Source organism: Corvus hawaiiensis, chromosome 12 (genome assembly GCF_020740725.1).
Source record: "Corvus hawaiiensis isolate bCorHaw1 chromosome 12, bCorHaw1.pri.cur, whole genome shotgun sequence".
NCBI lineage: Eukaryota > Metazoa > Chordata > Aves > Passeriformes > Corvidae > Corvus > Corvus hawaiiensis.
This window is the reverse complement of record NC_063224.1, coordinates 11,632,910-11,645,000: the sequence shown is the minus strand read 5'-3', so window position 1 is coordinate 11,645,000 and position 12,091 is coordinate 11,632,910. Positions and strand designations below refer to the sequence as shown.

General features: G+C 38.4%; 1 protein-coding gene across 5 annotated transcripts in view; it reads right to left on the bottom strand.

Annotated features, from left to right (window-relative positions):
• The window catches only part of TOX3 (TOX high mobility group box family member 3), an 85,751-nt gene that overhangs the window by 22,617 nt on the left and 51,043 nt on the right, over window positions 1–12,091 (bottom strand). For 2 of the 5 annotated variants that reach the window (XM_048316607.1, XM_048316608.1), the window contains exons 2-3: window positions 7,648–7,713; window positions 3,450–3,704 (exon numbers count right to left, since the gene is read on the bottom strand). In XM_048316607.1, the coding sequence (XP_048172564.1) occupies window positions 3,450–3,704; window positions 7,648–7,713 (321 nt within the window). The remainder of the gene's footprint in view (window positions 1–3,449; window positions 3,705–7,647; window positions 7,714–12,091) is intronic. The other 3 variants (XM_048316609.1, XM_048316610.1, XM_048316611.1) reach the window with 2 other exon arrangements.

The window sequence follows — 12,091 nt, the reverse complement described above, 5'->3', positions numbered from 1 at the left end:
GTCACTCTTTCCATAGTACGTGTATCTTAATAACATAAAGAATGGTTAACTCACCAATACAATCTTTAGTAATTGCTAGGTCACATTTATGCTGAGAATAAATATCTTTCTTGCACCATATTTTCAATATAATAATACATAAAGAATATGTTAAATCTTTTTTCTTTTTATCTCGTTTTTTTCTGTGTGTCTTCCTGGGAGTAATATGTGAGATACTTGCAGAAGCATTACGTGGTACCTAGCCAACTCCATACCCTAAGGGAGACATAGGAAAACCTTGACATAACCTATTTTTAACCATGCCTCTGGCGATTCTGCATTCAAGTTTATAGGTGAACATGTCAGGTAGTACATAGAAAAAAGCCAAAGACACACAGTATTAATCATAATTCTGTCCAAGCCCATTTTATTTTTCCAACATTTGTGATTTAAAATCTCATGACATTTCTTCAAGGTGAAATTTTTCTACCAGGCTTTGCAACAGGGTAGGGCTACATTTACCTAAATTAAATATTGCTTACAGTAAAGCTCTCTAATACTTCACAAAATAAGCAATAAACTCAATGCAGTTAATATTAAAATAATTTAAGTTTGTATTCATCTCAAGAAGCTTTAGCGATTAGCAGTACACCATTAATACAGAGTTTAAATAAGACTATCCCAGTATCGCTGGATAGGAACATTGTTCTGTAAGTGTATACTAACATCATAATTATTTTACAGCCCCATCTTTAGTTCTTTCAGATATAGTAAATTCAATTGACCATGAAATGAAATTTCATAGTCAAAATGCCTCCTTTACATTTTTTTATTGCTGCAATAAAGTTTTTATAGCTCCAAGGCAAGGTAATTCATGAAATATCTAATTTAAAGATGAATTCTAATATTATTAATAAATATTTACCAGTGTAATAAAGTGCACATTTTCTACATAAAATATGATATAATGTTTTCATTTTTTATTTTTGAAATACAGATTAACTGCTGGAAAATTTGACTACTAAAGAGAGCGATGTGAGTTCAGGGGAAAGCTATGCAAGGACCCTCTGTTAATGTTTTTAAACTTCCCAAAGCTACCTAGCATTTATGAGCAGAAGAGAAAAAGACTACTGACTAGAACACAATGGCAGGGGCCACTCCATCTCACAGCATGAAACAAATCAAGCAGTTGTGGGGAATATCTGAAACACAAACCTCCCTATGTGGCTCCTCCACATCAAATCACACAATTCCTCGTCAGCTCTCTGCAGCAAAACTGTAGCACACAAGTGTCCAATCCATAGCTTTGAATTGGCAATCACCCTAAAAAATGCCACTGGACTACTGGGGTGAGAAGGAAGGAGCTTCTCTACATCTTCTCACTGACCTCTACGGGAACAAATTTTTACCAATGGAGTCAGTGTCAACTGTGCCAGTAATTTCTACATTGCTCAGTCAAGGGAAAAGGCGAAGATGTGAAGCCTACCATTCAGCACCAGAAGAGGTGAGCAAAGAGATACATAACCAGGAGACCTCTTCTGGCTGGGACTGTTAAGGTGACAGCATTTACTCATGGAAGAATCACATTCAGTGGAAGAATGCAAAATTAAAGGGCAAAACTGGGTCAGGTTACAAAGCACTCACTAACATTGAGGGGATACTCGTACACATATCCAGACCACAATATTTTCTGTGGGCCGATCCAGCCCACAGTATTTTCTGACCAAGTCTCATTGTATTCAGTGCACACACACTCCATTACTTTTGTTTTCAGGCACAACATTCCTGACTCTCGGGTTTTATTAATCTTCATTCAGAAGTTACCCAACATGTACAGTGCAAAATGAGATCTAAAACAAATACCATATCCTTCAAGGCCTCTTTTAGGCAGTCCCTGTTTTGGATCCACAGAATGACTGAATTCTGTATCTCCTAAGTAGTGAGCAGCTTGTGGTTCACTCTGCATTAACGCTAGCTATTCTTCATGACCTCCAAAGAAATATTAAAATTTGCAATGAAGTCAGCAGTCTGTAGAATTACAGAGAAATATTTGCTGCCTGTTGGTTTGTAAATCTTTAATTAATTTTAACTTGCCAGAATAATAAAAAAGAAATCACAACATAACAACACAACCCTTATTTCAGTCCAGCAGTAAATATGTATTTTCACTACACCAAGTTCAGCAAAAGGTCCTATATAAAAGAGCTAATCAGGAAAAAATATAGTTGATGTAAAATATCTGTTCAAGCTAAACATTCACTCGCTTTTCAATATGCAACACAGAAACTAATTCTAATTGTAAGCACTGAGTTTAAAATGCTGAGTAGGATAAACTGGCTCACAGCTGTGTCTCATTGCTGGCAGTATGAGTGTTACTGCACAAAGCTCTCAGAAACCCACACTGGGAGATCACCCAGAGCTGAAAGAGAAACACTGCAACAACAGAGGAACTGCCCCATGCACCCTCCCATGAAGATCGCAGCCCTTCAGTGTGTATAGGTTCTGGAGGAACCCATCCCTGCTTTGGATTGTTCTAATTAACACTGGAATTAGCCTAACAGTCCCCATCACTCAGCTCTTTCCCACCCAGATCATGCCTCCCTATTCTTGAGGGCTCTGGCACAGCCCAGGTACAGAAGACCACCCTGTCCCAGCCTCTGTGGCCAACAAGAGCATCGGACACAACAAAGTCTTTTTATGGCCCTATATTTCTGAGTATGTCAAGGTAATACATCCCTATCACTTCTATTATGAGTTTAAAAAAAAATTAATTCATTCATATTTATAAAAGATTCAGCCCATGGAATATACAGGATAGAGGGAAATAACACTGCTTTTTTCCTGCTGCCATACTGTGTCTGGCCCTCCTTCTGAGCTACTCTCAATACTGCACTCTCAAAATATCCTGATGGATGTCAGATGTGAGTCCTACTTCAAATACACACAAGCAATTCATTCTAAATGCTGTAGTTCACCCTGGCCAACACTATGGTCTTTCAATTCTTGATGCCAGTGCCAGCTGTATAACACATTTTGAACTTTAGGAGCACTTGGGATGCACATGATGCCAATGGATATGGGCTTCCAAATCCATTCCCAAAATGAAAATTCTGTGTTTGTAAAGCCTGACAGCTTCTTCACAAGAGATCTGTTCACAAACAGTAGAACATTTCACTGTACATTAACAACCATGTTTATCTTGCTGAATCCACCAGTATTTGACCCTTAACCATTTGTCAGCTGCCTTAGGGAACTGAGTAATAGCAAATCATTGTTTGCTGTCTAACAACACGTGTCATCGTTCATACAGAACATGCCTGTAACGTGACACAGAATGCTGGCAATGCTTGGTCAGGCTCCCAAGAAATCACACAGATCTTCTGAGGGGTCAGTGAAAACTGAGACATGGCACAGATCTACACTTGACAGACACTATTAGGCAATGGGAACACACAAAGGACCAGACCTACCATATGCAATCCATTGCTGTGGATGACGCCATCTTGCTCCACGAGATTCCGGGATATTGTAATAGAGGGAAGATCCAAGCTCTGGGGGGGAAACTGAGGTGTAAATTCATTTCCTTGTGCAGGCAGCTGGTCACCAAGGCCCTGAAAGGGCAGCAGTATATCTGCCATGCCCAGTGCAGGGTCTGACTCGGGCGGGGGGGTAATGGGTGGGATTTCAAACTCCTCGTCCCCAAGGCTCGGTGTATGGAACGTCTGCTGGAAAAGGACAGGACAAGGCAAACAATGTTAGGGCACACAGAGCTCAGCAATCACCTCCACACCTGCAGTCCAAGTCTTGGTTTGTTCTCAAATGCAAACCGTATAACCAACAAAATTTTTAAGTTTCATATGCTGAAGGGGTTTGTGGATCATTCTGATTAAAGATTTAAGTCTCATTATCATATGGCTTTAATGGAGTATCAGTATTAACAGTTTTTTAATGTGTACTTGATTAGCAACATCTGTCCGTTAGTCCAAATATCAGCTACACTAGATTTGGCTGTATAACAAACTGCCACTTAATTGATATGTTAGTAAAATAGCACAAACAGCTTACATTATTCTCACGCTTCATAAAGCACTGACAATTTTGTAGCACACACACAACAGGAACTCAGTACTGACCATTTCACAACTTGTTTGCCTTTATCCACTAACAAACATGAAATATTATCATTCTTTATTTCTTTTCCATCCCCAAAATAGGGTGAAACCTTTTAAACACAGGGTGTCATTTGGAGGAGAGGCATTTGAAAGCATGAGGGTGATTACAGCAGCTTCCAGTGCTTTCTGAAGCAAGCCAGCTTTGTTTGAACAGTAGGTTTGTTATGAACTAAACACCTGTTAAGATGCCTTGAGCAAAACATTTACTGCCAGTTATCTTCAGGGTTTGTGCATGGTTGTATGTGTGCCTGTGTCTGTCAAAGATAATCTTTATTCAAGTAGAGACTGTATCTGGCTTCAACATTGGTGACTTTTATTTGGGAAACAAATGAGTTACGCTTATTCAAATTTTTTGAGAGTTAAATGAACTTTCATGTATTATTTCAGGTCCACTGCTACTTAATAATAGAAATTCAGTGCTTGAAATTAGGCCATTTTAAATGTACTCAAATCAGGACTGCCTTGATCAAATTGGGCAGTTGGCAATCCTAAAATAGGCACTCTTGTCTTGTTCTGGACATGCAAGGCTGCTCTGGGATTTGTTTGTTTGCCTTAGTTCAGGATTCAGGTTGGGGTGGGAGGGAGAATTGTTTTATGTATTAATTACATTGTTTGAAAGAGTGACTTAATGCCAGTTAATTTAAAAATGATAAGTTCAGTGAAAGATCTCATTAACTGCTGCAAATTGTCATCCTTCAAACTGTTAATGATGATATAAATTAATAACTGCTTGAGAGAAGATGGAAACTGAAACACAAGAAAAACCTTTGCTTGCATATAGAACCTGTCAGCTGTCATTATTGGTCTCACACCAGAAATGATGAGGTCCCAGATTGCTGCAGTCTGCAGCACCGTCAGAGTCTGCTGAGACTGTGCCCATCTCGCTCCAACTGCAAGGCTGTAACTTAATTCTGGATATGAAGGCTGGGCCTGGATTAGGGACATGTTTGACTTCCCCACTGCTGTATTACAAAAGATGTGAATTTTTCTTCTCATGGACCCCATAGTTCACAAAACACAAAGGATGGATTGGCCAGGAGAAGTGGTTGGCTAATGAACATAACCCTATGGCTGCATTTGCAGTTATTTTGGCACTAATGTGGTCTAGTAACAGATGCAACTGTAATTTGTGACTCATTTGCTACCCCATTACTGCTTAATGAAATCTAACATATCACATTAACAATACGGATAAACACTCATTCTTGATATGTGGCATTTGGCTGTTTTCATTACCACTGTAATTAACACTTGAAATATTATTTCAATAAATATTTAAGGTGCTTTAAAATGAGTCGTAGTAATCATGACATAGAGACAGAAAACATAAAGCAAATGTGTGGCTTCTAAGCCTGAATGTGCTCTAGGATTACACTCTTAAGGCATTATTTACAGAAATAAAATGGGATTCTAGCACAGCAGTGCTCAGGCCCAAAATAATACCAAGAAAGCTACATTCATGTTAATGCAAAACCACTATAATTAAATACATTATAATGGAGTAATTGCAAAGTAAGGTTCATGCTTTAATACCAACAGTAACATTTAATCATATTTTTATTCCTTGTTCAAGCAAAAAGGTTCAATGAAATCAGTATTATTATAGTACATTTGAACCTCTCTTTACTTGACATATTTATGAGATATTAGTAATTATAAGAACTGGATCTTTTTTGCCCATCTAACAGAATAATTCTAGGACAGCTGTAGAAATATATAGTGCAGCTAGATAATAATACAATCTTTTACTTAGAAAAGTAGCATTCATCCTAATACTCATCACTTACTACAAATGGGAGAGTAAATTGATGAATGCCTTAACATTTTTAAATCTGAATTCAATTCTAACTGTATAATTTATCCAAATATGTATATATCTTAAAAAAAACAAACAAACAAAAAAAACCAAACAAACAAAACACAAACCAAAACAACATAAAACAGACCTCAGACTGAGGATAAAATAGATATAATCTAAGAAGAAAGAAAGCCCCTTAGTGAAGTAGCCTTAAATCCAAATCACTGGGCTATTCAGTCTGTAAAAAGAGCCTGAATAGCATGCAATTTGAGACTGCAGAAAGGTGCTGATGTGACCAAAAGATGTTATAACATTTGTGAGATTTATCTTACCAATCACATTTTTTAAAGTTATTAACTTTTCAAATATTTATATCTTACACATATATTAAAAAAAAAAAAAACTTGTGTGCATGGTTAAATGCCATCTGTACTGAAATGTTCAAAACATTTGTTCCTTTTGATAAAAATGCAAATCTGGAGAACTGTTGTATCAACATATAACAGCCAATGTCTGACACGGTGAATTATCACAGCTGGAATTAAATTGTCTCTGAACAGCTGCTGGCAGCAGAGCTTTCATCAATGTTTGATTCAAATGTAGGAAAGAAATTCTACAGAAAGAAACATCATGTTGTCATTACAGATGGGGTTTGTGTTCATTATCACAAATAACACTGGAGCTAGTGCCAAACAATATTCCCTTATCTAAGCAGTCTTGCTGGGTAAAAAGATATGGTGACCATTGTATAAATGATTCATAAAATCCTACCCTTAATTCTAACCTTCATGTTTATTGATACACCTTTCTGCTTATTTTCTCTGAGATCACTGTTTTAGAAGTGCACAGGAATACCTGTGACTGAATTCCTACTTACAATATGAAAATCAGGGCTGCCTGGTTTTCTACCCTTTCCTCATGTTGGGAAGATCAGTCATGACATGCACCCTATATAAACAGTTCTTGTTCTCCATATTGCTGTGCACATACTAGACAGTGCATCTTGCACTTTCCATTCTTTCCTTTGGAGTAAGAGCTTGGGTTTCAAGGATGAGCAAAGGCAGTTTCTGTCTGGACTTGGGGTCAGGATTAATGTGTTGATGGTCTTTTAACTGGCTGTAACGTGGCCCCACCTAGCAGATACATGGAGCCTGGAGCTGCCACACTTTCTCCTGTTTCCACTCACACAGGCAGTGATCAAATACATCATCTCCACAACCCAGGCTCTGGGTTTATTCTGGAGCCTGGATTCAAAAGATTCCTTGATGCAGCATATACACTTCAGGCAAAAGAGCTGGCTTTGGTTTTCTATCTCATATGAGTATTAAGAACCCAAATTAAACCATTTGTATCTATAACAAAAATTAGAACATTAGCTAGTAATGACTATTACTAAGCTTGCTTTCAAAGTGTACACCTACTGTGCTTTTTATTTGTTTCCTTCTGTTCATAATTTTTTTCCATACATAAAGCAGATTTGTTTCTATTGACATGCTATGTAAGTAACAGCCTTATGGACAGCTAAATTGACTAGTAATGGAGAGCTGTCAGGTTATTTTCTTTCTCATTAAAGTCTTTATTTTGTGCTCCATAAAACACACAGAAATTCGGCACTTCACTCTTCATCCATTCAGAGTCTGTTAAATTATCACAGCAAACAGCAGAATATGAGCATAGATAAAAAATAAAAACATCTACCTCATTTGCAGCAAGAAATGCATTATTTGCCTCTGCCATGTTCATGTAGTTGTTATTGTTTCCAAACTGAAAGAAAAATAAATATTTGGATTTAATGTATGCCATGATAAACTTTTCTTTACCCCATCACTGGCATAGAAAAGGTTGGGGGAAGAAAAAAACCCAACAAAATTAAATCAACAAACAGATAAGATGTAATTTTGCAGATGTTCTTTGAAGTCAGAACTTGATTGAATCCATCATCATCATCATTATTATTATTATTGTTATTACATACTCTGCATCCCCCAGTCTGTGAAAGGAAGATATTCATATGTATCTCTCCGACTCTTTTTGTCCATGCAGCAAAGCCACCCCAGAGACCTAAAGGTGACTTTGGAAATTAAGAATCCATTAGAAAGAGACTCCAAGGAAAGACACTTCTACTACCTCTTTTCTGATGCACATTGTAGTATTTCCATCAGTGATCCTGACCCGGAGGATTGCTGCAGCCAGAAGGAGCTGCTGTATTACTACTCCAAGTAGACCTGGTTTTAAAAAGCTGAAGACCAGTAAGGGGAAGAATGAGAATCTGTAATGCTGTTCCTGAAGTCCCATTCTTTCCACAAAATTGAAAAGCCAAACAATCCGCCTTTGTTTATCTTTCACTCCAGTGGAGTGCCCCGTCTCCCAGTGAACATTAACACCAGAAGATTTTGCAAACCAGAGAAACTGTCTGACACCCAGACCCCAAGGTGTGCCCAGTGCCCACTTGCTCCCACTGAGGTGGAACTCTCATGCCATATGCCAGTGATAAGAAGGCATTTCCTTTGATGCCACAGTCATTTTCCTCCAAATTCTCAAGTATGAACATTTGTTAAGAAGATAAGTACTTTTACTTCTAGGGACTGAACACAGAAAGAAAGATATCAGCATAATACTGTGCCTTATGCCCTTGAACGGCACTTCCAAAGGCATGTAGGCTGGTAACCAGTCCTGCACATGTTCCCAGAGGAGGGAACATCCACAGTCTTTGCTGCAAGGAACAGACACTAGGCATGACATGCACCTGCAGTAAAACAGGCTTTCACAATTGCACATCGCTACTACCAGGCAAAGAGCACAGGGCAAGATAGAGTGCCAAGCGAGGAAAAAGCCCCTGTGCTGTCCCTAACACATCACTGCTGCTAAAGCCACACTGAGCATTCCTCTCTTAACTCCCATTTTCAAGTTTTATAAAACAAATTTTTTTAGGAAGGCCTTGTTTTATCTTATCTTGCTGGATCTTGGTGGACCCTAACCCCTCCTCAGCCCCACAACAGCAAACGCTCACAAAAGCAGCATAAGCTCTGCAACCAGCACGTGAAGATGGGTGACCATGCACTTGCACAGATTGTTCTTTCCAAGCAAGGAACTCTGTTGTGCTTTCAGAGCAGCTGAACCTGGCCTGAAAGGAAAACCACTTTGTTTCAGCTCAATTTGCTACAACTGCACTTAGTGCCTGACTGTTTTTAGCAGTGAAATGTTTCAGACTCCCCAGTTTCTCACTGGAGGGACCAGTGATCCTTTCAAGAAAAGCCTGTTCCCTGAAAACTCAAAACATCCACTTCTGGCAATAAGACAAAGTTAAAAGGAGATTTAAAAAAAAAAAAATAAAAGGAAAGAAAAAAGAATTGGAGCCTTGTGTACCTGATGAATTGTCAGATTGACTAAACAGGACATCACCAAAATTAGGAGACACTCATAGGGGAGGGAAGGAATACAAGATGAGATCCCTCATTCTGAAGCAACAAATTCCATTTGTGTACTTATCATTCTGAATCTTTCAACCTATAACACATGTTAAGCAACAGAGGCCTTAGCACAATATGTAGGCTGCCTCATAGCTATTAAAACTCTGTTATCCCCAGCTATGCAGATACTCAAGTAATGTCATCCATTTTTTAAAAGCCCAGATGTCACCCATGTTTGGAGCTTAAAAAATTCAAGTAAAATTGCACATTCAAATGACTGTTTTGGCACATACGGATGTGTGTGTGGATTTGTTGCACAAAGACACTACTTCAGCTCAACAGTGCGATCGACAGGATAGAATTTTTCATGTCAGTTAGTGGCAAACTAAGAATGATTTACATGAAAAACTCAAATGGCTCAAATAGAGCTGTTCTTTCTACAGTAACAAAAAAAAAAAAAGTCAAGTTTTCAAAGGATATCTAAGGGCAAAGGTACACTAGGCAAGTATTACACTAACACTGGATAAATAAGTGGGGACAAAACCTCCCCTATTTTAATAACCTTAGCATCCTGAGGGCTCCAGTGCCTCAAAACAGAACTGTGGCTGATTTTTACCTTGAAGAGTAAAATTCTACATTGCTTTGATGTACATGTATTGCTCACACCACAGCTACTGCTTTCTGATTGCCAGGTGGTTTTCTTCCTTTTTGTTTTATTAAAGTAAAACAAAGGGCAGAGTGACAATTAAATTTTCCATTTTATTAAGGCTGTGGAAGCAAATGATATAACAAGGAATGTCAAAGCTAAAAGTTACAGGTACATATCCTTCAAGTCATTCTGTTCTTAGGCTATGATATTTAAGACCCTATTGTGTATGACTCAGGCACTGATGTCAGAAACTGTAATATTTCAGCTTTTATTAGTATGGATCACAACTAATATTCTTTACATTTATTTTTTGTCTCTGAACTAGAAATCCATTGAAGGCACATAACAATTATCAGTGAGTATTTCTAAGATTAAACTTCCATATTATCTAATGGTACCTATAACAACAAAAGAAAATAAAATGGTTATTATCTTAAGGACCTAAACAATTCAAAAAACAAATTAAGCTTAGAGTGAAATAAGAACTGGGTTAGAAATCCTCTTCTGAACAGTTAGTCTGCGAATGTAATTACTGAAGAAACTACAGCTAATCAGCTGTGAATTGTATCCATTAATTAGTATTTGCCCTGGAGAAATGAGAAAAATCAGTAACAATGTTAACACTGCAATGCACTGATGAGTACTGAAACACAGGGCCCTCAGCATTTAGTCAAGCAGGTGGCTCCAATGGTCCAAGTAATTTAAAAAGCTCTCACCTGAAGTGCAGAGCAGGAATTACAAAGCACTTCTTGCATATCTTTGTATCTATATAAGGCTATAATTAATGGCTTTTAATTTAGAAACACTTTGTGATCAGCTGGGAACAGTTATAAATCATTCTAAATAGAACAACGGGTTCTTGCCTATTTTACTAAAATAATTTTTTGTGAAAAGACTCTTGTTGCAGGCAATATTTTTCTTCAATTATTTTCTTAAGGATCCCTTCCTCTGACCCCTCATAAACAGCTCAGAGCATTGGTATAGTTGACAAGAGGGATTCAAATTAAAGAGGAGACCCAGCATTTTGGCCTGCCCAGGTAGACTCCAAGGCTTGCACCTGTTGGGTTTCCTGGGACAGAAGGAGAGTGCAGTGCAGCACCTAGGCCAGCTATCTCTGTTTTGGGACGGTGTTGGGATGCTTTGCAAAGAAATTTGCCAGAGCAATAGGGTAGGTTTTGCATAAAGCTTTTCATGTAAAGATCTCAGAGCACTCTTGCTCTGTAACTAGGAAAGAATAAAATGTCTCCAGCTTCCTTTGGCAATACACACCATTGCATTACAAAGTGCAATTTGTTTCCTTTGGTTTCAGGAGTTCAAACTCTCTCTTCAGTTTTGACAAACACAATAAGTGGGAGTAGCCAGCTGACTGCCACCACCAACCCTAGGAAACCACACGCATCTGCCCATTTCAGGAAATGAACAGCACACAAACAAAGCCTCTTCTGAACTTGATGTGAATCACAGCTTCCATTCTTCATGCAAATCATTGCATTAAAACTATGACAGCTCCTCTACTCCTCTATGTTGGAAAGGCACCTGAGTCTTGACCCTGCTGAACTCCCTCTGGACAGACATGAAGACTGGAATGAGACCGGATGCTTGGTTTACTAACACCTTGTATAAAGCATGTCCAGAAAACTCATTCATTCTAAAATAGCTGGTTGAAGCTCTTCTCTTCTCTTCAACTACCAAACCTGAAGCCGAACACCTGGTCTTATCCAGCTTCTCTAGCAAGGGTGTTTATTTGCAATGCAAAGGAAAAATTCCAGCCCTCTCCTTCCTCAGCACATGCCCTAATGAAGACCAAATCAACTCCTGCCCAGCTTTGGGGATATAAAAACTGTATCACTGCCACACTTCTACAAAGTGCATGTTTTCTCAGACCAGACCTCTGGGGCCAAATGTTAGGATATCTGTTTGTAAATCAAGGGATAAGCCACTTGGAATTGGCACAGCACAATGCTACTTGGGTTTTCAAACTACCCTTTTTACTCACCAGAGCTTAAAAATTGGTTGGTTATGAAAGCTGAGACTAATGAGCAGTTGTTTTAAGGCAGAAGTCTGATATGATGAACACCACAGA